This window comes from Ipomoea nil, unplaced genomic scaffold, assembly GCF_001879475.1.
Source record: "Ipomoea nil cultivar Tokyo-kokei standard unplaced genomic scaffold, Asagao_1.1 scaffold2705, whole genome shotgun sequence".
Lineage (NCBI taxonomy): Eukaryota > Viridiplantae > Streptophyta > Magnoliopsida > Solanales > Convolvulaceae > Ipomoea > Ipomoea nil.
The window spans coordinates 696609-721182 of NW_017619133.1; the positions used below are offsets into that span (position 1 = coordinate 696609).

Sequence of the window (24574 nt, forward strand, 5' to 3'; positions counted from 1 at the left end):
CAATCAATATTCAATAGTACTAAAAGTATTATTTTGAATTTTTATACATAAGATATAATATTATTAAATCGAAATAATTAAAAATAATGTGTCCATATTACAAAAGATTTTATAATAGTAATTTTTATTCCCTAATAGAATTTGGCAATTATTAAACATTGTTTATGGTAATTATTGTATGACATTTAATACTAAAATTATTAGGTAGAATTTTTATAATTAAGGTATAATATTATTAAATCAAAATTATTAAAAGTAATGTATCCACAATATAAAATAAATTATACTTGTCTTAAAAATTATTTTTTTAATGCTACTGACTCTATTACATTGTATTAATATAAATTTACAATAATCATTTATTAATATAAATTTACAATTATAAATTTGTATAAGGAAAACATAGAAACTTCTGATAATAAAAAAAAAATCCCTCCATTTCATTTTTCTCTTTCCTCACCCTCACATTCCCACTCTCTTTAGAAAAAGGCAAAGTTGGATGAGAAATGGCCTCTATCCACAACGTCTTCACCCCTCAATTCGATTTAGCTTTTGCTTGATTGTTGTTTTGCCCAAGAACCACGTAAACACTTAACGCTGCTTGTTAAAAAAAAAAAAAAAAAAACATAGAAACTTGAATGAGATGTACAAATCTCGAAGTCAACATACTAACTCTAAGTTTCATAAAATCTTAGAACATTATCAAAATCACCGTCGTTATCATCCTCGATCGCATCTCTATGCTCTTCCATAAAAACTAAAACATTAGGGTTCTGTTACCAAGCCTCCTCCTCCTCAATCTCTTTTTGTTGAAACCCATCACAGTAGGCTAGAGGTCATGCTTTTTAATCAAGTAACTGAACACAAAAAATCACAATAAATTGATAAAAACAACCAATCCAACATGCAGAATGCAACACTTTGATCTCAGGGTATTTAAAGAAAAAATGTCAAAATCAAATAACATATACCCCAAATATACATACATTTACACCAGTAACTGAACATACACTTGGACACACTGTAACAACATATCATGATATACAAACCCCTAACAAATCGAAATAAAGATGAAAACGTGAACATAGTTTACACCTATCGGAATCATAATATTACCTTGAAATGAACTATGAGATCTAAGCCCCTAGCTTTGCAGGCTGCATTCAGAAACAACCATATAAAACTTAGAAATCAAATGAAATCATGAACCAGAGAACAATATAGAGTGCAAATGAAAGTATAATTTGTATTTATAGGTGAAAAATACTAATTCAAAAGGAAAGTATAATAATTTGTAATTAAGGTAATAACACTATTATTATTATTATTATTATTATTATTATTATTATTATTATTATTATTATTATTATTATATAGATTAATAATTCTGACGGAATATTTCTTAGCATTAAAATGAGTACGTGTATATATAATTTCCATATGCATACCCTAACAATTACAACTACATTTCACAGGATTATTTATGAATTTAATTATTAATTATATATATATTACCATAATATTCTTTCCATAAACTTCACACACGGAATATTTATAAATTTACATAATTGTCCCTAAGTTTTGGGGGGAAAATTTGGCTAGGAAGATTTTACTTTTATATATATATAGAATATAGATAGATAGATAGATATAGATATAGATATAGATATAGATATAGATTATTATTAGTAGGGACGGAGCCAAGGGGGGCAGGGGGCAGGGAACGGCTGCCCCCCTCAACCCCACCCCATATATTTAATCTTTGTATGTATATATGTATATATAGTACATGTTTTAGTATTAGCTAGTATAAAAAAATTATTAAATATAAACATGAATGAGTTAGATTAGAGTCTAGAGCACATGTTTGGCAATTATAAAGATCAAGGATTCAAACCCTTTGGCATCAACATATATTTACTGTGTTTTAAATTCAAATTAATTATGCCCATATCCAACAATATATCTTAGGTATTTTTTTTTAATTATCTCTTTTGTTTTAATATTTCGTCTTTACTGGAAAAAATTTCTGAATCCGTCCCTACTTATTCGCCCCCCTCAACCGAATTTATGGCTTCGTCTTTGATTATTATTGTTGTTGTTGTTGTTGTTGTAAAAATGAACAAAATCTATATTATTATTATTATTATTATTATTATTATTATTATTATTATTATTATTATTATTATATTATTATTATTATTATTATTATTATTATTTTCCTTTTTCCTCCTCCTTATGCACACAAATTTAATTTGTTATTATTTTTATTGTTATTATTATTAGTATTATTATTGTTGTTGTTGTTGTTATTATTATTATTATCCTTGTTGTAGAAATGTACAAAATGCTATTGGATAATTGTATTTAATGAAATCAAATAATTATCATTGGACACCTACTTTGATTGGAACGACCATGTTTCTAGGTAATTAAGGAGGCAAGTAAAATTGTACTTTGTATAAAGAACACATACTTCTGAGTGGCATAATAAATTTCACCTTTCACAAAAATTAAGTTAAGTTTTATAGTTTAATCAATATTGAATTATAAATTTAATTTATTTTAATATAAAAATTGTTAGGACATCATTTGTATTAGAGTTAATACCCAAAATTGTCCTCGACTATAGTGGTTTTTCTCAATTTCGTCCTAAACGACTTTGGTGACCTAATATCGTCCCAGACTTTTGTGTTTCGCTCAATTTAGTCCCAGACTTTTGTGGTTTTGCTCAATTTAGTCCCTCATTTGTTATTCTGTCCATTTGGTGTTAAATAAATAGACAATTCAGTAATTTTAATATTGGCATCTCTTTACTCATAGACATGTGAACTGCGAAATCCTTTTTTTTTTTACGAATTACTCCTAAAACTGCGAATATAAAATTTGATTTGCAGGTCCGGGAGTAATTCTGGGTGTAATTTGTACAAGAAAGAGGAATTTCGCACTTCACATGTTGAAAGTAAAGAGAGATCAATATTGACATTACTGAATTGTCCCTTTATTTAACACCAATTTGATGAAATAACAAATGGAGGACTAAATTGAGCGAAACACAAAAGTCTGGGACGATATTAGGTCACCAAAGTCGTTTAGGACGAAATTGAGAAAAACCACTATAGTCGATGACGATTTTGGGTATTAACTCATTTGTATTATGTATTATAACTATCTACAATAATATTAATCTTTACGATTACTTTTACTAGAGGTTTAAAATACTCATTTCGATTATATCAAAAATAATTATTTTTATTTTATATTTAAAATTTTACTAAACTATCGATAGCAAAAAGTTTTTAAAATCTTTATTCATTGACTAAATTGAAATATTTATTTTATAAATTTATTAACTGAATTTTTGGTTCGACAATTTAACATATTTTCAGTGAATTGTATACACTCCTAAAAATATAATTAAAATTTATGTAAATATTTAAATATAAGAAGATGTTTGATCATACACACATGTAAAAAAATTAATTTTTTTTTTATTACAAAGGAAGGGGGATACCCACAAATACAATCTACGCCTACACTGAGGCTTAAACCCTTCACATCCCACATAAGGGAGTAACCGGATACCAATGAACCACAAAGTCATTGATAAAAAAAATAATTTTCTTAATTGTATAGGAAATATATTTATTATATTAATTAATCCAAAACTACATAAGTTATATATATATATATATATATATATATATATATATATATATATATATATATATATATATATATATATATATATAGAGGAGCGCTCACATGTGGCCATGTTGTTAGGTGTGGTCATATGGTCAATTATAGACCATTAGATTAGATAGATCTAATGATTCATATTAATCAAGATTTTTTCCAGTATTTTCGCGCACATTCTCCTACCCAGAGAACTGTAAGGGTAAACTTGTCATAAAACACCGGAATAGGAAAAATCACATTGTTGTGTGTTTTATTACACTATTGGTGCATGTTGTCAACACTGTTGGTGTATTCTGGAACCCGACCGCTATAAATGGCCATTGTAATTACCATAACACAGGAATACACCATTGGTGTGTTTCACTGTGGTATGTTTTATTACACTATTGGTGTATGTTGTCAACACTGTTGGTGTATTCTGGAACCCGCCCGCTATAAATGGTCACTGTAATTACCATAACACCCCCACTTACTAAAACGCGCGAAAATTCTCAGAATTACCACTGCCTTTAGATTAAACTGATTCAACGACCCAGATACGACCACACGACCATACCTAATGACATGACCACATATGAGCGTTTTTCTATATATATATATATATATATATATATATATATATATATATATATATATATATATATATAATTTTAAAAGCTAAATCCTATTTTAATATACTAAATTCCTAAATTTTATTTTAATTTATACCTAAAATCCTAAAATAACTAAATTCCTAAAATTTCTAATAACTAAATTCCTAAAATCTCTAATTCCTAAATTCCTAAAAATCTCTAATTCCTAAATTCCTAAAAATCTCTAACTCTCCTCACGTCGGCTTCAGACTCGACTTTGCTAATTCGTGATTGGGACGTGCTGCAGCGAGGCGGAGACGGGCTGCGACGAGGTGACGAGGCGGCAACTGGTTGGGGCGAGACGGCGATCAATCGAGGTTAGATTCTTTCAAGATTTTTTGTGTGTACTATTATAGATTTATATTTGCTATTTGTGTACAATGTATATATAATGGTCAGATTGATTAACAGTTTCTTGAATATGAAAGTTGAACACAATTGAGAGCTGTGAGCCACCATGCCTTGTAATATGCTATTTCTTCCAATCCTCGCTCCCATTGTGCATTTGTGCTTGTAGTTAAATCTTTCCTCGGTTGAAATTTCATTCTGCAAATTAAATTCGAACCACAATTAGGCATACATACATATTACACGCTCACACACAAGTTCTAATCAATATGAAAAATGTAATATGCACTAAATATCCCTGCTCCAACATTAGTCATGATGTATGTAATGCTTCTTTTTTTCTCCAAATCTTTAAAAAAAAAAAAAAAATAGAGTAAAAAACATATGACGCTAGAGGCAAATTATTGGGTGGACCACGGTCCATACAATTGTGTAGACCATGAATATCAAGTACATTTTTAATATATTAAAAGTACATTATTTTTGTACTGAAGATACATTATATAAAGTAATGTACCCTTAATATATTAAATATGTACTTTTTATTTATGGTCCACACAATTGTGTGGATCATGGTCCATGCAATAATGATTGAACACTAGATTTCAAGGTCATTGGATACCCCCCTTTCCGTTAGGTGCTATGTGCTTTATTCTTAGAACTTATAAGTATACCAATCTTCTGCATGTTTAGCTATTCTAGTAGTGAATTCATTACTTTTCATTACCATAATGAAAGGGATATTGGATAATAATCATATTATTTTTTGCATATTTAGCACTTATAGGCATACCAAATTACCAATCTTCTACATGTTTAGCATACCAATCTGCATCTTTAAGCAGTTTATTTTTTCCCAGGCATGACCATTAAGACTAAATCTGTCATTCCGTACTTAATAATAAATATGTAGTGTCTCTCCCATTTTTCTTCTAATTTAGTTACCTATTAAAAAAAGAAAAGAAAATCACCTTGCATATTATAATGCTATCATGTTACCATGTATCCAATTAGCATGACAGCCAAATTTAATTTACCAATCACCATAGAAATTCACAAACCATCTTACACAATTACAGAATTCCCTATAGAACAATAAGACACCATCTGTCTTAAAAAATTAAGTTCTCATGCTGTCAAGGTCATAAATTAATAAATCAAGAAGGGCCTTTAGTTTCTGTTGATTTGCCTAACAATTTAATTGCAAAAGTGACATGTCTATAGAGATCTCATACCAACATGGTAAGGCAATAAATGCATCTGAATGGTTTGCTATCTTTGCTTTTCTTTGATGCACATCTACAACAACCTACACTTCCCTTATTGTTTCTATTTCACTAGTCAACTGTAGAAGAAAGCATCCTAGATTGATAATAGTAATATTTTTTTTAAATACTAATGATTGTTAAATATATGAATGAATATGTGTAGGTCTTTACATATAAGTATTATTGATAGAAGTTGGATGTATCAAAGGCGAACTCAACGTGGTGATCTTAATCCAGATTTTATAAAAAGATTAGAAACATTTATTGAGTTTGCATGTAGTAAACCAGATTTCATGGATGAAAGTAAAATCCGATGTCCATGTATAAAATGTCATCACATCTCATTTGAAGAAGCTGAGATTGTATAGTGCTTGGGAAGTGAAGGCAAAAAGAAGATATGCTGACTATATAAGTAGAATGAAGAACAAGTCAAGACCTCCCTATATCAACGAAGAAATATGGGCAAAGTGGAATGATGTTTGGAATTCTGAAGACAATAAGAAAAAGTCAGAATTAGGTAAGAGAAATAGATGTGGCAGTGTTTTAGATAGAGTTGCTCAATCTACGCATACCACAGGATCAACACCTCATTCCAAAGTTGCCACTCAATTGGTAAGTTCATTCGAATTGTTTAAATTATAACTGATTATGTTTGGATTGTTTGAATTATGCGTTATTGTGTTGGTAGAAACTTTTATTGATATTATTACGATGAACTTCTTGTGATTTTATTTTAATGTACCTATTGAGCTGATGTTTGAGATATTTATATTATATATTAAGTAGGGAAATAGTTCTATTTATACAGGAAACTATGCTGATTTTTTATCTGAATTTTGTTTATTTTATATAATAATTATGTGATATTGTGTTGGTAGAAATTTGTATTGACACTATTATGATAAAATCATTGTGATTTAATTTTATTGTGTCTATTGAGTTAATCTTTGTGTTATTGGAGATAGTTCTATTTATAAAGGAAACTCTGTTGAATAGTTTTTCTAAATTTTTTTCATTTTAAAATAATAATTATGTATTTTTATGTTGGTAGAAACTTTTATTGACACTATTGTGATAAAAACAGTGTGATTATATTATATTCTGCTTATTGAGTTGATGTTTGAAATATTTTTATTATATATTATAATCTTATTTGTTTTAATTTATTTTTATTTTGTTTCTATTTTAAATAATTTTTAGGAAAAACAATTTGGTTGCCGTCCATCATATTTTGAATTATTCAAGCATACACATACCAAAAAACATGATGGCCAAACATTTATAGTTGAAAAAGACAAACAAATCCATGTAAGTTTATTTATCTTGATTTTCTTTGAATATATTTGAATTTTTATAAAAATTGTACTAATTTTTTTATTTTTTGCAGGAACAAATTGCATTGCAACGGGAGTTATTAACACAGAATGGAGAAGAAGTAGATGAGAGTCAATTGTACTATGATGCAGTTGGCAGACATGATATAAAAGAAGAGTTTATGGACTTGGCTCATATGGTACATTCATTCTTAGTCTAATAAATGCTAACACATCGGACAATATAGAATCAACCTTGCAGCCATCAGAGAATGCTAATTCTGGAAAGGTCCTAGATGAGATTGAGAATTTAAAGGCTTCTATGATTCTTATGCAGCAAAGATTAAATGCTCTTGAGAGTGAGAAAGCTGGTACTTCATCATCACCCTAATCACGACTGAATTCACGTTGATTTGATTTTTCTTTTATGAATTACTATATTATTGATTATACATCACTTTGGTATTGAGTACAACAAATTATATTGTATTTTTGTTTGCACAATAACAATTTAAATACAAATATTAGAATTTTAACAAAATAATAATAATTAAAAAAATATTAAAATAATAATTTAGCATAATTGCGATGAGATATAATTTTAGCAATGGAATATTCATTGTAATAATGGTGATGAAAAGATTTTTTTCATCCAAAATGCGACGGAATCACAACAGTGATTAGTTACGTTATTATTTTATGACGAAATTTTGTGATGAAAAACAAATTTTGCAACGGAATATCTAGCGATGGAATTACAACGGAAATTTTTTTCGTCGTTTTCTTACGACGAATTTGTGCTACGGGAGACAAAATTTGCAACGGAAAAGTTTGCGACGGAATAGCGCCGATAATTTGTTTCGTTGTTATTTTACGACGGATTAACAAATTTGCAACGGAAATGTTAGCGACGGATTCGCGACAATAATTATTTCCGTCGTTATATTTCACAACAGAAATTTGCAACGGAATATGAGTTTTGCGATGGAATATTTTTTTCATGCAATGCGACAGAAAGAAACATTTCTGTTGCCAAAATCAGGACGGAATGACTTCCGTCGCCTACTTCACGACGAACAATTCTGTCACCATTTTCCGTTACCATCACTCGCGACAGATTATTTCCGTCACGAAATAAAATACAACAAGCCTTGAAATTACGGAATGGATTCCGGCGCAAAAATGAAAAATTCCGTCGCAAAACGTGATTTGCGACTGAATTTCTAATTTTCGCAACAGAATTTTTCCATCGAGAATCACAATTTTTCTTGTAGTGATACCTTAATTTTACATTCCTAAAATTTAACAGAATATTGGAGGGGAGTATTTGTTTTCTTTAACCAAAACAATATAATTGAGTCAACCGAGTTTATGACATTCAATGAATCATAAGAGTTGATAATTACCTAGCTCACTCCAAGGTGATTTTTGCACTGACCCCCTTCATCTTCTCGATGATCTTCTCAGCCTCCTCTTTCGTAACCCCCTTCTTCAAAACTGCCGGAGCCTTCTCCACCAATTCTTTGACTTCTTTCAATCCAAGGTCAGTGAAAGATCTCACCTTCTTGATAATCTTGATCTTCGCCCCAGAATCTCACCCGGCCTCCAGCTTCAAATGAGACACCGTCTTCTCCGCCTTCTCTTCTGCCTTGGACCCAGCTACGGCGCCTCCCTTGCTCTTCAAACCTCCGGGACTAAAACCCATTCCGGGCATCATCATCGTCATCACCGGCATCTCCTCAACCCCCATTTTCTTCCTCAGCATCTTCGTCAAATCGGAGACTTTGAGTAGCGTGAGACCGTAAAATCTCATCAACGATACCCAACACTGCCTCCAATAGAATGAGATTAGTTTCCGGAGCTGAAGTTGTGTAATTTGAGCGGATTTGGATGTGGGTTCTCGAAAGAATAGAACTTGAGTGCGAAAATCGCAAGGTGTGGAAATGACGGGTCACAAAACGCAAAAGGAAATAAATATCATTTATCGATATATGACACGGTAAGACAATAAATACGCATAGCAAATTACAGTCCTGCCCCTAAGTAAATTCCAGACCAGCAATTTTGAAAAAAAAACAATCTATAAATCTAAACCGTTAAAAAATTAAAATGAATGTTCAGGATCGAATCTCACAATCTCACCTAACTACAATGACCTCACTGGATCCAATATATATATATATATATATATATATATATATATATATAAAATATGGAACAAGTGAGGAAAAGGATACAAGGCTTACCTCGGCAAAAGTCTTGCGCCTTAAAAGCCCTTAATAATTGCTCCATGCTCAGACAGACAATTCACAGACATCTGATGTCCAAAAAGGTTCGAAACAGTAAATTCCACGTGATAATAGTGAAAATATTTTAGAATTTTTGATGAGTTTTTGTCATTGTAATTAGGAAAGAAAATATGGGAAGATAGAGAAAAAAAAAAAAAAGAAAAAGAAATAAAGTAAAACTGATTTTAAAAAAAAATTAAAAATGCACTATCAGGCGCGAGCGTGTGGCCATAATCCGTGCGTGAAACACGCATGTGGAGGCTTTTTTTTCTTTTTTTTTTTCCTTGACGTGATTACTGTTTCAAAAACCATGTCTTGCATAGGCTACCCAATCTTCTCTCTCTACTTCTCTTCCCTCCGTATCACAACACACTATTCTAAAAATCTCAAAAAACCTCTGATAATGATGCTCAAAGTGTGATTAGAAAAGAGAATATGGAGGAGAGAGAAAAAGGGGAAAAAAAGTAAAACTGAATTTAAAAATAATAATAAAATAAACACTGTTAGGCGCGCCTGGCCCTGCACGCATCCGTTGGCTGCCCTTGTGACACTCACGTGATGGTGATGAGTCTGGAGGCTTTCTTTCGTGGGTCTCATACTTTTGCAAATATCTCCAACCTTGCAAATGGATACCATTCTTCTCTCTCTTATACTCTCTCTTCGCCACATCCCTCAACACTATTCCAAGAACCCCATATAATGCATTGATAATGGTGCTCTTCGACCCAACTAAATATGGACAAGTCTATTCACCAGATAATTATAATGTTATTGATAAAATATCATTTTTAGTCCCTCAACTATAATACATGTATCAATTTTAGTCTTTGACTATTAAAATTTTCAAATTAGGTACATGACTATTCAATTTGTATCACATTTGGTCTTTGACTATTAACATTTTCAAAGAGAAAATTACATTTTTGGTCCTATGACTATAGGAGTCTTGTTAATTTTAGTACTAGACTTTAAAAATTATCAATTTAGTCCCTTGACTATGTAATATTTAACACATTTGGTCCTCCCGGCCAAATCTCCGGCCAATTTTCACTGGGAAAACATAACCCATTTTAAATTAGGGAAAATGGCATTTTTTTCCCCTGTGTTATTTACTAATAGCACATTCCCCCCCTGTGTTGTTTATGTAACCATTTCATCCCCCTCAATTATTTTTGAAGTGGCTATTTTCCCCCCTCTCCGTTAAGTAAGTGTTAGGGATGTTAAATATGAGGGTAAAAATGACATTTCACTTCTTATTATTATTATTATTATTATTATTATTATTATTATTATTATTATTATTGAACGACCCCACCCAACGCCCTAATATACTGCAGTTAATAATAATAATAATAATAATAATAATAATAATAATAATAATAATATTATTATTATTATTATTATTATTATTATTATTATTATTATTATTATTAATGAACGACCCCACCCAACGTCATGATATACTACAGTTTGCAAACCAAATTCATTACTAATAATAATAATAATAATAATAATAATAATAATAATAATAATAATAAGTCCCACCAAACGCCTTAATATACTGCAATACTCCACGCCTAAAATGCACAGATATATTGCAAACCAAATTCATTAATAATAATAATAATAATAATAATAATAATAGTAATAATAATAATAATAATAATAAGTGAAATGTCATTTTTACCCTCATATTTAACATCTCTAACACTTATTTAACGAAGAGGGAGAAAATAGCCACTTCGAAAATAATTGAGGGGGATAAAGTGGTTACATAAACAACACAGGGGGGAAATGTACTATTAGTAAACAACACAGGGGAAAAAGTGTCATTTTCCCTTTAAATTATTTATAAGTGGGGGCAAAATGGTCAATTTAAATTTAAAAATGGCAAAATTCGCTGGGCATTCTTATTTCTCAATAGAGTTAATTTCAGCAATGGTCTCCCGAGTATGGTGATTTTCCACAATTAGTCCTCAACTTTTAATTTAGACAATTTAACCCTCTGACTATTAAAATCTTTCCAATTGTGATCCTTCCATCAAATCCTAGTTAAGTGAACGTTAAATTGAGGGGTAAAAGCGTCCTTTCCCCTAATATTTCATCTTCATTCTCGTTTCAGTTTTTCAAACTGCTGCTTTCCCCTTCTGTCCTCATAAAATTTGGATATTCTGGCGAGTCAATGATCCTTCACGAACCACCACCCACTCACCCAGCCGCCATCTGATCCCTCCCAATCTGAACTTATTCCCAAAGCTAATTTCCCGATGCTCTCCTTTGCCGAGAAGCTAACGGTTTCTCCGTAATCCTCGGTGTCGGAATCGGAGTCTGAGTTGAACCAGTCCAGCACTCAGCAGGGAGAGGGGAAGGCGGCAACGGCGAGGGAATCTGGCTGAGGGAACAGTGAAACGAATGGGTGGCGTAGCAGTTGATCGGAGCTTCATCGCTTCTTCAAATCTCGTTGCAGGCACTTGGATAGGAAATCGCGGCATAATTCCGATGACTGAGTTGGGAACTAAAGAAACTCGTTGGAGTAACGGATTCAGCAGAGTGTATCGGCGGCGGCGGCGCAGTCCTCCCACGGTCCTGGCTATGAAACAACTAGATAGGACGAGTACACAAGGAAGCTGAGCAAGGAGTTCTCTGTCGAAGTTCTAACGCGAACTCTCCTTAACCACCCCAATCTGGTAAATCTAATCGGGTATTGCGTCAATGGAGAATAAAGACTTTTGGTGTATGAATACTTGCCTATGGGTTCTCTTACAGAACATTTGCTGGGTAATGAGTACTATTTTTTTCTTTCACTACCTATATATTAACTGATTGAGTACTTAATACACTTGCTCCATTACAAATGCAGGCCTTGTTTTTTAAAAAAAAATTATTTTCGAAAATACAAACTTCTTCTTCCTTGGACAATTGGTTGGGAGTTTCACACTTTCACCCATAACTCTTGTTTAAATACAGTTTTTTTTTTTTTTTTTTTTGGGTTTTTCTCTGTGTTTTCTTTGGTTCTGCATATGTACTGTTGAGGAGTTAGGAGTGGGCTTTCTTGATTTAGCATAATTTACAAAACACAAAAAAAGTTTTGAGCTTTGGCTGCTTAAAATTTTTCATGTTTCGTTTGTGTAGTGTTTATACTTTATACAAGGCCAAAGTTGAGAGCTTTATGCATTTTTGGTTGGGTTTTCGTGTTTTTAGTTAGAATTTGAGTATCTGAATCAAAGAACAACTCTGGGCTTTCGAGTTTCCAGCGGCGTTCGTCGGAGTTCTGATGTGAACTAGAGTTTTCTAATAATATGTTTCGAGTTCAGTGATAATGTTTTTGTATCTTATTCGAGTTGAGATATATAGTGAGAGGAGAGGTTTTTGAATGCGAAAAAATGTTGTCTGTTTCGCATGGCGCAAGAACTCGGAGCTCGTTGGAAGAAATGCTGGAAGCTCTGCAGCGAGAGACGAGGACGACGAGAAACCAAAGAACTTGCCGCCGGAGCTGCCGTGGCCAACCCCCCTATGATCTATTGTAATTTGAGTTCCAGAAACATCTAATTGGATGAAGACTTTAATCCTAAACTATTTGACTATGGTCTTGCCAAGCTCACGAATGGGGGAGGAAATACAGCAACGGAAATACAGCAACGACATGGGAATGAAGATGAAATATTAGGGGAAAGGACGCTTTTACCTCTCAATTTAACGTTCACTTAACTAGGATTTGACGAAAGAACCACAATTGAAAAGATTTTAATAGTCAGAGGGTTAAATTGTCCAAATTAAAAGTCGAGGACTAATTGTGGAAAATCACCATACTCGCGGTATCATTGCTGGAATTAACTCTTCTCAATATTATTAAAGCTAGTTTGCGTAAGATGGAATAGCAGTACGCACGTCGGGAAGAAGATGGAAGCGAAGAAAGAAGAGAAGGAGGAAGACTCTCGCTGGGGACCTCCTGCGGGCCTCTACGACGACTTCAGCTTCGTGATCTCTCTTGTCGGTCATGGGAACACTCTCGTTGCGGATCTCGGGTGAGAAAATCTTGTCGGAGAGCCCATCGGAGCGGAAAACCATCCAGGCGGAAGGTTTCCTGTCGTCGTTTTTGCGGCGCTTCTCCTCTGGCGACGGTGAATTCTTCCGATGGTGGGACACTGGGACCCATTCGCAGGAACCGGCAGTGGGTTATTGCAAATGGTGGGGGGTTACGCAGAGGACTTCTTTGATCGTCTCCTCTTCCGGCAACGGGTGGTGGGGTGGAGTTTTCCGCACAGAATTCTGCGATGGTTCTTTGGTTGTGGAGCTAACGCAACAGTTACCCATTTGTAAACAGACTGCGGAGGAATGAAGGTGGTGGCGGTGGAGAGATGGAGGAGGGAATTAGGGAAATATATGACATGTGCGTACTTCTATTCCATCTTCCATACACAAACTAGCTTTAATATGGAGAAATAAGAATACCCAGCGAATTTTGCCCTTTTGAAAACTTAAATTGACCGTTTTGCCCTCACTTATAAATAATTTAAAATGAACTACATTTTTTCGGCGAAAATTGACCAGTGATTTGTTCGAAAGGACCAAATGCGTTAAAAATTGCATAGTCAAAGGACTAAATTGTTAGTTTTTAAAGTCGAGTACTGAAATTAACAAGACCCATATAGGCATAGGACTAAAAATGAAACTTTCTCCGTTTTTAAATTAGATGCATGACTATTCAATTTGTATCACATTTAGTCCCTTCGTTAAATTTTCTGGTAAAATTTTCGGCCAAGTCATTAGTGACCAGCTAATTTATTTAATTTTTATTTTAAAAATTATGTTACTAATTTTTAAATTAAAAAACTTTTTTAAAAAAATGTCGGCCACCTCCCACCCTCCTCCTTCGTCTCCAGCGGAGACGAAGGAGGAGGGGGGTGGCCGACGTTCTCTTCACCCTTTCCTCCGGGTGAAGCTCTCATACTGATGGTTCGGCCTTGGGAGGCCGAATCTGGAGCCAGGCAGAACAGCATGAGCCAATGGTTCTGACTGCTGTGAAGATTAAATTCATCCGTTACGAAATTAATCTTGCATTAATTTCAATTTTTGAATTCTGAATTTAATTTGCAGGTAGTGGCCTGCTATTTCAGCTGTTGCAAACTGATTTTTATATCAATTTAAATGCCAAAATAAATGTTATTTCTATAAATAACCCTATATAAGAACTAGGAGAGCAACAAAATTTTTACTACAACCGTTCTTCTACGTTTTCAGCTCCAAAACACTATGCTTCTACTCCACTTAGCCTATTGTGTTCTAAGCCTTGCTTTAGTTTGCCGGGTTCAAAGTTTGGGTGCTCAAACGATTGAACCGTAGTACGTTTTATCATGGGAAACCTGGGGCTATAACGCTCACATCACTTGTGGGAGGTAACAAATAAGGTTTTAAGGAAAGATCTTTCCTCGGTATCCTTTCGTTCTTCCTACCACATCCGATCATCTTTCCCAGTTTTTCCATAAAATAATAATCCTTATTTTGTAGAATTATTATTAGGTTTTTCCACCAAATATCCAACAATGCCTCGTGTTTTTCTTGGACAATAGCCTTATTTGTGACCTTTTTGAAGTTGAAAAACTTGGAAGGATCTAGGGATGATTTCATGCTTTTTTGAAAAATGCAAGAACTTGAGAGAGAAAATTTTGGAGAAGAGATGAGGATTTGAAAACTAAAAATGAATTTGATTAAAAGTAAAGGAGAGAGAAATGAGAAATTAACATTATGGAAAAATGTGAAAACCCTGAGCTAGGAAGTGATGTCAGTTGACGTTGGTCACGTTTGATTGACCCACGTTTCAAGAATTAAATGCAGATGCCAGTTAAAAGGATAATAGATAAGATAATATATAGATAAGATAATAGAGTATTAAACTTTAAAAAAAAAAAAAAGATATAAATGCTCTTTGTAAGAAAGATAAAGGGACTTAAATTAGGTGAACCATATTCATAACTAGTTTTGGGATATGGTGCACATACCAAGTTCAGAATTTAAAACATTAAACCCGGTTGCATACAAGGGTTTAGTGAAGATGTCCGCCAATTACTTTTCAGTTGGAATGTAGTGCATCTTTATTTCACCACTTTCAACTAGCTCTCAGATGAAATGATGACGTATATAGATATGTTTGGTTCTAGAATGTTGAGCAGGATTTTTAGCAATGTTGATAGCACTAGTATTATCACAATGGAGATCCATAGTCTTGCACTTAAATCCATAGTCGTTCAACATCTGTTTCATTCAAAGCAATTGGGTGCAGCAAATTCTAGTGACTATGTATTCAACCTCGATAAGTTGTTGATAAGGAGATTGATTTTTTTTTTTTACTAAACTATGAGACTAAATTCTTCCCAATGCAAAAACCTCCTCCATAAGTTTTTTTTTTTTTTTTTTTTTTTTTTTGGCGGTGTTTAACATTTCCCGCCCATTTCGGCATCACTATATCCTATTAGTTCAGAACCTGTTTCTTTGTCGTACCGAATTCCATGATCAACAGTTCCCTTGATATATTTGATTATTCTCTTAACTGCATGGAGATGAGATTCTCTTGGATATGCTTGGAACCATGTATAAAGACCAACACTGTACATGATATTCGGTCTACTTGCAGTCAAATAGAGTAGACTGCCTATCATGATTCTATAATTTTTAGCATCCACTGATTTTGAGGCGTTGTCCTTAGATAGTTTGGTTGTGGTAGACAAAGGTGTACGAGCTTCTTTGGTTGAGTCCAAGCTAAATCTTTTTAACAAGTTTTTGGCATACTCTTCCTGAGATATAAACAATCCTAATTGGAGTTGCTTTATTTGGAGTCCAAGAAAACAAGTTAATTCTCCAATCATACTCATTTTGAATTGTACTCCTGTTACATAACTTCTATGAACTATTCCCGGGCTAGTTCGAGATGTAGATCCGAAGATGATATCAACCACGTAGACTTGTGTCACAATAATATGCTTCCTTGAAACTTAACGAGCAATGTTTTGTCTGCCCCCTCGCTAATAGCCATTGTTGAGGATATATCAAGTCAGTCTCTCATAGCATGCTCGAGGTGCTTGCTTGAGTGCATAGAGAGCTTTCTTTAATTTGAAGATGTAGTCTGAGTGCTGTTGATCCTCAAAGCATTTTGGCTGCACTACATAAATGTCTTCGTGCAGGAAGCCATTCAGAAAGGCTATTTTGATATCCATTTGATGGAGTTCAAATTTTAGAATGCAAAACACTGCCCGTAGAAGTCGGATTGATTCTAGTCTTGCTACCGGAGTGAACGTCTCATCATAGTCCACACCTTCAATTTGAGAGTATCCTTGTGCGACTAGTCTTACTTTGTTTCAGGCAACATTTCCATGCTCATCTGTTTTGTTTCTGAAAATCCATTTTGTGCCCACAACATTAACATTTGAAGAACAAGGAACTAGATCCCATACCTCATTCCATTCGAACTGCGCCAGTATGTCCGACATTGCCCTACTCTAGTGTTCATCTGTGATAGTTTCTTTGTAGTTCTTTGGCTCAATGAGGGATGTATAACATGGATAGCTAGCTGATTCAACAAGATTGCTCCTGAACATTCCGGCCTCTGGTTCGGACTCCAGTTGTTAATAAAATGATTATTACAAAAATATTTTACGAAGACACTTTTTGCCCCTCTATATTGTTAAAGTTTTATTGAACAAAACAATTGTTCAACATTTTGTTCAGTCTATGTATTAAGTAGTTAGAACTCCGAACTAGAGTTTGTAATAGTAGGAAATAGTTCAATTCTCAAACTTGAAGACTAAAGACTGAACTAACTCAAGATTGTTCAATGAGTAGTTCAAGACAGTTACAACCATAGAATAATTTACGGGGATCATCTATATTAAGGCCATCTTATTCTTCTTCAACCGTATGGACAAATTTACAAAGAGAATTGATACACTTAGAGATCGATTTGAGCTAAACATGGGACTTGATTGTTTTCGTTAGAGCTAACTAGAAATCATATCAAGTCAATCATATCAATCTTTATTGATTATTGGCAGATAATCCAAATGGAATTGACAGGAGTAAAACCAAGTTGCAATTGAGGGTAGTCATGCCCACGGTTCGGTTCCGGTTGCGGAATCAACCGAACCGGAACCGAACCTTGTATAAATGTTCCACATGTGGTTCTGGTTCGAACCCGACTTTTATTTTTTATTTATTATTTTTTTAAAATTTTTATTTTGTATTTTTAAAATTGTCCAAACTCAACAATTAAATTTTTTTTTGAAAATTTTTCATTCTAAAATGTTTAAAAAATAGTTATATGAAATATTTAAACTTCAAAGTTAAACTATATAACAAAAAATTGTTATCGTTGAACTTTAAAATGTTATTTAAAGTTTAAACTTTAACCAAACAATAAATAATAATTAAATTTTTTTTCTTCCGATTATAATAAAACTTTTTTTTCTGTTAATCAAATATTAAAAAAAAAATGTTATCGTTGAACTTTAAAATGTTATTTAAAGTTTTACACTTTAATCAAATAATAAATTTTCTTCCGGTTTGGAACCATAATTGGCGATTCTGGTTCCAAATGTCATAGATCCGGAACCGTCTGTTCCGGTTCCAACAGTGCACGGTCTGTTTGAACTGGACGGTTCAAACCGAACCGTGGTAATCCCTAATTGAGGAGAGCCTCAATTTTGAAGATAGCATATCGCAAGCCAGTTGACTAAAGAAAGAACTCTTCAACCTAGCTAAGTCCTTAGCATCTTCGATTGACTTCTTTGTGCTCTTCTTGTTGATTCGGTAAATCTCTTTTCTGAAGTTAATGGATGAATTGGGCAGTCTTTAACATGGGATGCCCCCCTCCCCCAGATGTAGGAGTATGCGTACTGAGTTACCAAATCTTGTTCCTTATTTAATGCTTTCATTTGGTTACCTATTTGTTAATTATGCAAATTGCTTTAATATGATAGTTCTGGAACTAGTTCAGTGATTGTTCGATTAGGAAGCGTTAAGCACTCAACTGAGTTGGTACTTTTTGGTTTAACTAACACTTAAGGGGGTGTATTCAATCATGACTTTCATAGAGTTTTAAAGACTTTTATGAACTTTAAAAGTTTGGGGGTATTCAATTCAAACTTTTAGAGAGTCTTTTAACAGTCAGCTGGTATCCAATCAAGATTTTTAAAGAGTCTTTAAATGTTGTGTGGTATTCGATTAAGAGTTTTAGAGAGTCTTTAAAAGTCATGTGATATTCAAAAGTTATGAACTTTTGTAGACTTTTTAATTTTAAGACTTTTGTAGACTTTTTCTTATCAAATATAAATAGTTGAAATCCACCCATCAACCTCAAGATTTCAAAACTTTCTTTCTAACAACTTTGAATGTTTTCTCTCTCTATTTAAACTCTATTTTTTCTTCCTATTTAAACTTTATAAATCTATCTACATTTAATAAAATTATTTTTTTCTTCATTATCCTATATTTTCCTCATACCTAAACTCTACCAATTTTTCTCTCTCCTAAATTTTACCATCTTCCTCTAAAAATTCAAAATAATATTATGGGAAAATGACACTTTTTCCCCCTGTGTTGTTTACTAATAGCACATTTCCCCCCTGTGTTATTTATGTAACCACTTTATCCCCCTCAATTATTTTTGAAGTGGCTATTTCCCCCCCTCTCCGTTAAATAAGTGTAGGGATGTTAAATATGAGGATAAAAATGGCATTTCACTTATTATTATTATTATTATTATTATTATTATTATTATTATTATTATTATTATTATTATTATTATTATTATTATTATTATTATTATTATTATTATTATTATTATTATTATTATTATTAGTAATTTAGTAATGAATTTGGTTTGCAATATAACTGTGCATTTTAAGCGTGGAGTACTACAGTATATTAGGGCGTTGTGTGGGACTTATTATTATTATTATTATTATTATTATTATTATTATTATTATTATTATTATTATTATTATTATTATTAGTAATGAATTTGGTTTGCAATATAACTGTGCATTTTAGGCGTGGAGTACTGCAGTATATTAGGGGTGTTGGGTGGGGTCATTCATTAATAATAATAATAATAATAATAATAATAATAATAATAATAATAATAATAATAATAATAATAATAATAATAATAATAATAAGTGAAATGTCATTTTTACCCTCATATTTAACAACCCTAACACTTACTTAACGGAGAGGGGGGAAAATAGCCACTTCAAAAATAATTGAGGGGGATAAAGTGGTTACATAAACAACACAGGGGGAAAATGTGCTATTAGTAAACAACACAGGAGGAAAAAGTGTCATTTTCCCTAATATTATTTTTACTTCATTATTGCTTGTTTATATTGATTTTTATTTTTTTTTCTATGATTTTTTTTTATTCCTAATAACTTTCTCTAATTCTCCCTAAATACATGAACAAAGTAAAATTTTTCATCATCAAATTTTAGTATATGTTTCATAATATTCATATAAATACTTATATATTTTGATTTTATTCTTTTTATATTTATATTCGTAATATATATTTTTTCTTCGCAGTCTCTTATTGCAAATAATAGTTCTTTGCGTGATGTCTAGCAATATATCAAGTATATATATATATATATATATATATATATATTAGATTTTTATTTTATTTTATTTTATGCAACTTGTAATTATATTTATTTGATCAATTCTTTTATTATAAATTTTATTATTCAATATTGTTATGAATTTCTAATGAATTTCTTTTATGTCTATACTATGGATAAAAATAATAATGTTGAGAATGTTGATGTGGGTGAAGAACTATATAATAAGAAAATTTTATGATATATTATAAATATTTTGTAAGAAAATTATATAAATTATAAGAATCAAAATCATTGAAAGTTTGTAAGGATGTATTCAATTTAGAATTTCAATGACTTTTTTAGACTTTTTAAAATAAAAAGTTGATAAAAGTCTATGAATGTTTTTTATATAGACTTTTATAGAATCTTATAAAGTTTTAAAAACTTTTGAATGACTCTATGAAAGTCAATCAAAGTTTATTAAAATCTCTCAATTTAAAAGTCTTTAAAACTCTACAAAAGTCATGATTGAATACACCCCCCTTAGATCATTCGTAAGTAATCAGACTCTTAGCTAATTGCCACGAATTTCAGGTATCAGAATAGGTTTCAAGAATCATCTTCTTGACTTCTTTCTTGCCCTAAGTGCTTTTGAAAACTGTAAATACTCTGCCACTTTGTGTTTGTATCTTTGTTTTGTTCGTTCTCTTTGTTATTTGGTTTACAGATCTTAATATGAAAGGGAAAATAGACCTCCTCAACTTGTGGGATCAAACTACGCCTATTGGAAAACTCGTACGAATGTGTACCTAAAGTGTAACACCCCGTGTTACGGACTCTAATCCCGAATTAATTATTTAATTAATTCCGTTAATAATAATTAAAAATGATTTAATTTGGTTAGGATTCCCTTTAATTAATTAATATGGTCTACCATGGACCGTGGATCCTTGTTTATAATAAGGACTTTAAGTCTATTAGGAATAAAGAAAGTGGGCCTTTACTACTCAGATTCTAATTAGGAATCCTAGACCTATATACCTGTTAGGAATAGAAAATAGTTCTTTACTATTCAGACTCTGATTAGGATTCATAACTCTATAAATAGGGGATTAGAAGGCAACTAAAACCCTCACCACCCATAGTTGTATTACACGAAATTATTCCCCGAAAATTCCCCCACCACCAAGCCTAGGGAGATCAGCTGGAGGGAAGTCTTAGGGAAGAACCTTAATAGCCAAGGGAGGATTAATTGAGGCTACAAGGTAACCCATGTCTCAACAAAACCTACTTTCCTTGCTATATCTTATCTATTGGCTCCTTTGATAATCGTATGTGTAATTTTGTGATTGAGTCTTGATAGAGCCCTTGCGTATGGTTTATATTGTGCTTATTTGACAATCTTGATGTTCTTGATATTTCGATTGATTATATGTATGATCTTGTATTTTAATTATATCTAGATCGCTAGGGTTTATATCGTGAATTTCGTATTATGATGTTCTTGGTATATTTGGGTGGGATTATGCATGATCGGTTGTTGAGTCTAGCCTAGGACTTGTATTTAGGACTTTGCATATAGATTTCTTGATGTTCTTGTGGTTCAGGATGTTCCTGAACCGTTCTATGATTAATGTGGAGTCTTGGCGTGTTTAGGAATCGTGTTAGAACGTATTCGGTGTGATTCTTGATTTAATTCCGTTAATTGAATACGTGGTGTTGTCGTTATGTGTTTGAATGTGTTTGGACATGGTTTCGGGTTCCACGAGAGATCCCGGGACTGAAAAAATACATGTGAGTCAGTGGGGGGTAGGTGGGGCAGGGGTGCCCGCCACCTACCTGCTGCCCGTGTACTGTCCCAACGGGCAGTCGGGGGTAGGCGACTGCCCGCCGGGCACCCGTTGAAACAGTGGGACGCCGCTGGTGGGTGGCTAGAGGGTGGTCCTCCACCCACCACCCACCCGCTGGAAAAGGTGTGTGGTTCGTGATGTTTTTCCCCGTTTGTTGTTTCCCCGTGTCCTGTTGTACCCCCTTTGTCGTGTATGAGTCTCGTTTGGTGTCTTGGGTATTGTTCTAGGAATTTATGTGTAATACGTGTCGTTGTTGTTGTGTCTTGATTGTTATTTGATTATGTGTTGATTGATTGAATGGTGTTGAGTATCATGGTCATTGCGCAATGGCCGGTGTGATTAATGATGATGATGATGATCAGTTGTGATTGGTGGAAATGAATTGTTGGCGGTTGGCACCACTTGTGCCCGGTCATTGTACTAAAGGTACAGGCCTAGCGGTTACTGTGCTAAAGGCACAAACCCACCTTCGACTAGCTTGCCGTTGAGCATGGGTCAGGTTATATGTGTTGCGGTGTCATGTCAGGGCTATATGCGCTGACCCCTTGATATTGGCACTAGAGGTGTGAATCATGTGAATGGCACTATGGCACCATCTTGATATGTTGGTGGTTGATAGGTGGTTTGTCGGTGGGGGCATGTAGTTGCTCGGAAGAATAAGGGGAAGCGATATAAGGGTGACCTGGAGGTATAGGTTGGAACTGATATAAGGACGGAGGGGAGCTACAAGGTTGGAACTTGGTATAAAGTTGGAAGATGAATTGTGTGCCTTGTTGATTACTTTCTAACTGTCTTGAACGCCTTTGTTGTCTCTATTTGCTATTTATATGCCTATTTATCTGTTATGTCTCGCAATGTGTTCTTAGGACACATGTTAGTCTTTATGATTATTCTATACTATTGAGTCTGTTAATGTATCTTGAGTCTTGATCTTGGATTTAAACTAGAATCTCGTAAGTATATATGTATTCCAGTTTCAAAATGAGTTTCTTATATCTACCTATATTGTTCTTAACGCGTTGGAGTGGGTTACCAGCATTATTCGCTGACGGTTGTTACACCGACTGTTTTTCAGGTGATGAGCATTAGCTATGGAGCGCGCTAGTCAGAACCTTAGACTTAGCTTAGTTAGCTCTAGCATAGTAGATGGCATGCGTGCCTTGGATTGTATTTGAATATGGATTTACGGATTAAATATGTTTGGTTAGTTTAGCTTGTGCATCTAGGTTCTCAAACCTAGGTGTGGCATAGCACCCCGACTCTTATGGATAGTTTTTATGCTCTGTTTGGGATAATTAATGATGGTTTGTGTTATTTATATAAGCTTTAATTATCCTAAAAATTAGGGGTGTTACATACAGGCTCAAGGTGTTAGGGTATGGAATTATGTTATTCAAGGATGGACACATCCCACTTGTACGAATGCATATCAAACTGTGGAAGTGGAGTCACAAGATCAGTGGACCCTAGAGGAGATCACTGACAGCGAGAACAACAACAAAGCCTTGAAGGCTTGAACACAATGATGGGAAGTCTGGATGAAAGTCAATTCACTCTTGTTGCTGGTTGTACTCAAGCCAAGGAAGCTTTGGACATTCTTGATGAGTTGTATGGAGGAGATACGTTTGTAAAGCAGTCAAAATTGCAGTAAATACACACAAAATTTGAAGAACTCAGAATGCGTGAAGAAGATAAATTGTCCAATTCAACACCGGAGTTCAAGAATTAAAAAATAAGGTTGTAGTTTTGGGTGAACCCTTTGCTCAAGATAAACTTGTTCGCAAAATCCTTCACTCACTACCATCGAGATCCAGGATGAAGGTTACTGCCATTCAAGAAAGTGTTGGTCGGGAGAAGAAGAAAGTAACAGATGACCAATCTGCAAACTTATGAAATGCAAATGTTCTTTTAAGATGATCACAATAAGAAGGGAAAGTATGTTGCATTTCTTGCCGATGGTGGTGAATATGAATCGAACCCTGAAGAAATGGTTGAGGAAACAATAACCTTGACCTCCAAGATTTTCAAGCAATTCAATTTTAGAAATTGTGGGGGTAAATTTCAGTCAACCCGGAACAATGGATCTGCAAATTCTACCTTAAGTCAAATGCAAAATCTGGAAATCAAAGAGGTAAGTTCTACCTTAGAAATGACATGTTTAGCTATTAGGCATTATGATGTGTACATATTCATGTGTGCATATTAAGCATGTGTTGTATGTAACATAGGCATATGTTATCATAATGCCTAATATGCACACGTGCGTTTTTAATCCCCAATTAATTTCATCCATAAATCTATTTTTTTTAATGGATGAAATTGGTTCTCATGGACTCATAAGGAGGTTGGTTCTCATATTATCTCTAATATACACACTGTTGCAAAAATCGGTCTAGGCGCCCGCCTAGGCGCTAGGCGTCCCTAAACCGTGGCGATTTCACCCCTAGGCGCTCGCGTAGGTGACTGGCCGTCTAGGCGCCTAATTCGGCCAACTCGACCGCCTAGGCAGCCGCCTAGCGCCTAACTCGGCAGGGTTAACTCGTCCATCTCGGTCGAGTTAGCCGAGTTAACCCGGTCGACTCGGCCT

General features: G+C 33.5%; 1 protein-coding gene and 1 pseudogene across 1 annotated transcript; both read right to left on the reverse strand.

Moving 5' to 3' along the window:
- LOC109156258 overlaps positions 1 to 12040 on the reverse strand; it is a 17481-nt pseudogene extending 5441 nt beyond the window's left edge.
- A 3939-nt stretch (positions 12041 to 15979) lies between these two features.
- LOC109156259 (uncharacterized mitochondrial protein AtMg00810-like) lies at positions 15980 to 17032 on the reverse strand. Its single transcript, XM_019304114.1, has 2 exons — positions 16997 to 17032; positions 15980 to 16339 (listed from the first exon to the last, which is right to left on the reverse strand). Exons 1-2 carry the CDS (start codon positions 17030 to 17032, stop codon positions 15980 to 15982), a joined length of 396 nt encoding a protein of 131 aa, XP_019159659.1.
- Between the last annotated feature and the right edge of the window lie 7542 nt (positions 17033 to 24574).